Source organism: Plasmodium reichenowi, chromosome 4 (genome assembly GCF_001601855.1).
Source record: "Plasmodium reichenowi strain SY57 chromosome 4, whole genome shotgun sequence".
Taxonomy (NCBI): Eukaryota; Apicomplexa; class Aconoidasida; order Haemosporida; family Plasmodiidae; genus Plasmodium; species Plasmodium reichenowi.
In genome coordinates, this window is record NC_033649.1 from 767,790 (window position 1) to 770,697 (window position 2,908).

Here is a 2,908-nt window from a genome sequence, read left to right on the forward strand (position 1 = left end):
TTGTTGTTATTGTTGTTATTGTTGCTTGTGGCTGTTGTCAGTATGCTGCTCTTCCCACTTTCTTTATTCTTAATATTTTCTCTTATACTTTTTTGATGACCTCTTGTCGTGAGTCCACTCAAGTGATTATTAATTTTTTCTTGGTCCCCCAATTCAAGGTCTTCATTTTTATCATAATCTACAAAGAAGAGGAAAGAGGCTCTTGGTGATATAATAGTTGGATCGTTCTTTTTTACAACATTGTCATTATTATTATTGTTATTATTATTGTTATTATTATTATTATTGTTGTTATTATTATCCAATTCATTGTCGTCTTTAACACATATTTGAAGTTCCCTATTTAAATAATTCAATACCACCAAGATATTAAAAAATAAAACCCTTAAAAAATTTTCATCATATACCAATACTTTAAATATATGAAGATTTGCCAAGAAATCTATACGGTCATTAAACAAATATGCTTTTATCATATTCATATATTTTTTGGTACGTTTAAAATTTTGTTTTTTTTCTTTATCTAAAGTATTTATATAATTCAAAAACGTTTTGAAGGAATTATATACATCTTCTAATAAAATGATGTTGTCGTGTGTAATTATTTCTGGATATTTTATAAAGGCCACAAGAGAAACAAACGACATGTATGATAAATACATTTCTTTAGCATCCTTTTCTTCTATACATTCTTCATTTGTTAAATATGTTGCATGACTTGTTAATTTTTTTTCATCACTAGTTATGTTTTTTTCATCACTAGTTATGTTTTTTTCATCACTAGTTAATTTTTTTTCATCACTAGTTATGTTTTTTTCATCACTAGTTATGTTTTTTTCATCACATGTTAATTTCATTTCGTCGTTTTTTTTTTTTTGTTTTTTTTTAGTTAAGGATGTTTCCTTAAACTCTTCTGCTTTCCTCTTTTTATAACAGGTACCTTGTCCATTTTGTTCATCACATATAACCTTTTTAGGAGTAATAAAATTTATGTCTTCCTGTTTTAGATATTTATCAGAATTTACCTCTATTTCGTGCTGAATTATTGTTTTAATTTTTTTATAATTTTTAATATTATTTTGAATATTTAATTCAAAGTTGTCGTAGAGTACTTGTTCATCTTTAAATTTTTTGTAACAAGAATCTAGAGTGTCCTGAAAAAAATAATGAAAATTATTTTTTGCTGATTGCCTATTACAAAAGCCTAAATGATTTATGGGTAAACACTCTGATAATAATAAATTTAGAAAAAAAGAATACATGGATTGCTCCTTATTATTAAGATGAATTTTTTTCTGTAGAATTTTTATAAAACCGATAAGTCTAGCACCTACTGACTGTATTTTTATTGGATCATTATTAATAATACAATGTTGAAATTCTTTATATTTTTGAATAAATATATTTTTATTACATTGAAAAAAAATTATAAAATGTGATATATAATGTATAGGTATTATATGTCCAAAGTCACATAATATTTCTATAAAATTTATTATATTAATATAATGAGGTGTTAATATTAAACATATTTCTGTAAATGTTAAAATAAATCTTAATAAAAGCTTGGAACTTCTTATCTTTTCCAATATAGAAAAAAAAAAGCTTTTCAATTCACTTACAAAATTATTTAATATTTTATTATAAATATGTTCATTTATTTTTATATCATATGTTTTCATCAAATTGTTACTTTTTATTATTTCCTCCTTCGTACATCCATTATCATCTTTTGTTTGGTTCCTATTTTTTACATTTAATACATTTGGGGAGTTTATACTTTCGTTTTGTATTTCATGTGAAGCTACGGACCTTGATGTGTTTTCTTCCTTTAAAGTATTATTACTATAAAGATGATTATCACTTATATTATCATCTTCTTTTTGTTGGTTTAATATATTAGAATTCAAAATTATATCCTTACATAATTTATCTTCTTCATTAGAATTGGTAAAAATAAAAGAATCCATTTTAATTTTTTTTTCCATTTCTTTTTTCTTATTTTCCAAAACATGTACATAATCCAGGATATAAAAATGAGTTTTAATGGTATGTTCATTTTGTATACTGTTTAATAAAAATTTTAAATAATCACATATCAGCTGTCTTGTATATTTTCCTTTGAATAATATCACATTATGTTTGTTGTATTTTTTTTTTAAGTTTGTAATGTTTGAGAAATCTTCACATGTCTTATTTATATGTATGTCCTTTTTTGTAATATTTTTTGTTATATCCTCCTTTTTGGTAGCATGTTCTAAATTGTCCTTATCTAAATACAATCCCTTAATAAATAGATTATAAAAAAAAACAAAATATGAACAATCTTTTATTAGTTCACATGAAGAAACATTTTTTATATTATCTAAAAAAATTTTATCTTCGTGATATTTTTGTACATATTCTTTTTCAGCATTTATAATTCGTATATAATCATTTTGTATAATCTTTTTATTTTTTCTTCTTTTTTTTACAGATAAATCCTTACAATTTCTTTTTCCTTTTTTTAATTTATAATTATTTAAAAACATCTTCATATATATTTTGACAGCTTTATATTGTTTCTTCCATTTCTTTTTATTATTTACGTGTTTCTTTTTGTGAGCATATTCTTTTTGTTCTTCTCCACCATGATAACAATTATGTGAATGGGTAAATACATCATTATAATATTCAACATTATATTCAACATGATTTTTAACACGATTTTCAACACGATTTTCAACATGATTTTCAACATGATTTTTAACATGATTTTTAACAGGATTTTCCTTTTTTACATTTATTTTACTTAAATTTTCATTCTTCATTTCTTTCTTATCCTTCAAGGTTGTCATTTCAATACTTTTGTTTTCTTCTTCATTTATTAATAATGTTGACAAACTTTTTTCATTTTTAACTTTTTTTC

At 22.7% G+C, this 2,908-nt stretch overlaps 1 protein-coding gene across 1 annotated transcript in view; it reads right to left on the bottom strand.

Moving 5' to 3' along the window:
- The window catches only part of PRSY57_0420800 (hypothetical protein), a gene marked incomplete at both ends in the record, with an annotated part of 4,376 nt that extends 1,468 nt beyond the window's left edge, over window positions 1–2,908 (bottom strand). The window contains one exon of the mRNA XM_012906061.2: window positions 1–2,908. This exon is cut by the window's left edge and continues 1,468 nt beyond it. Coding sequence (XP_012761515.2) covers window positions 1–2,908 — 2,908 coding nt within the window.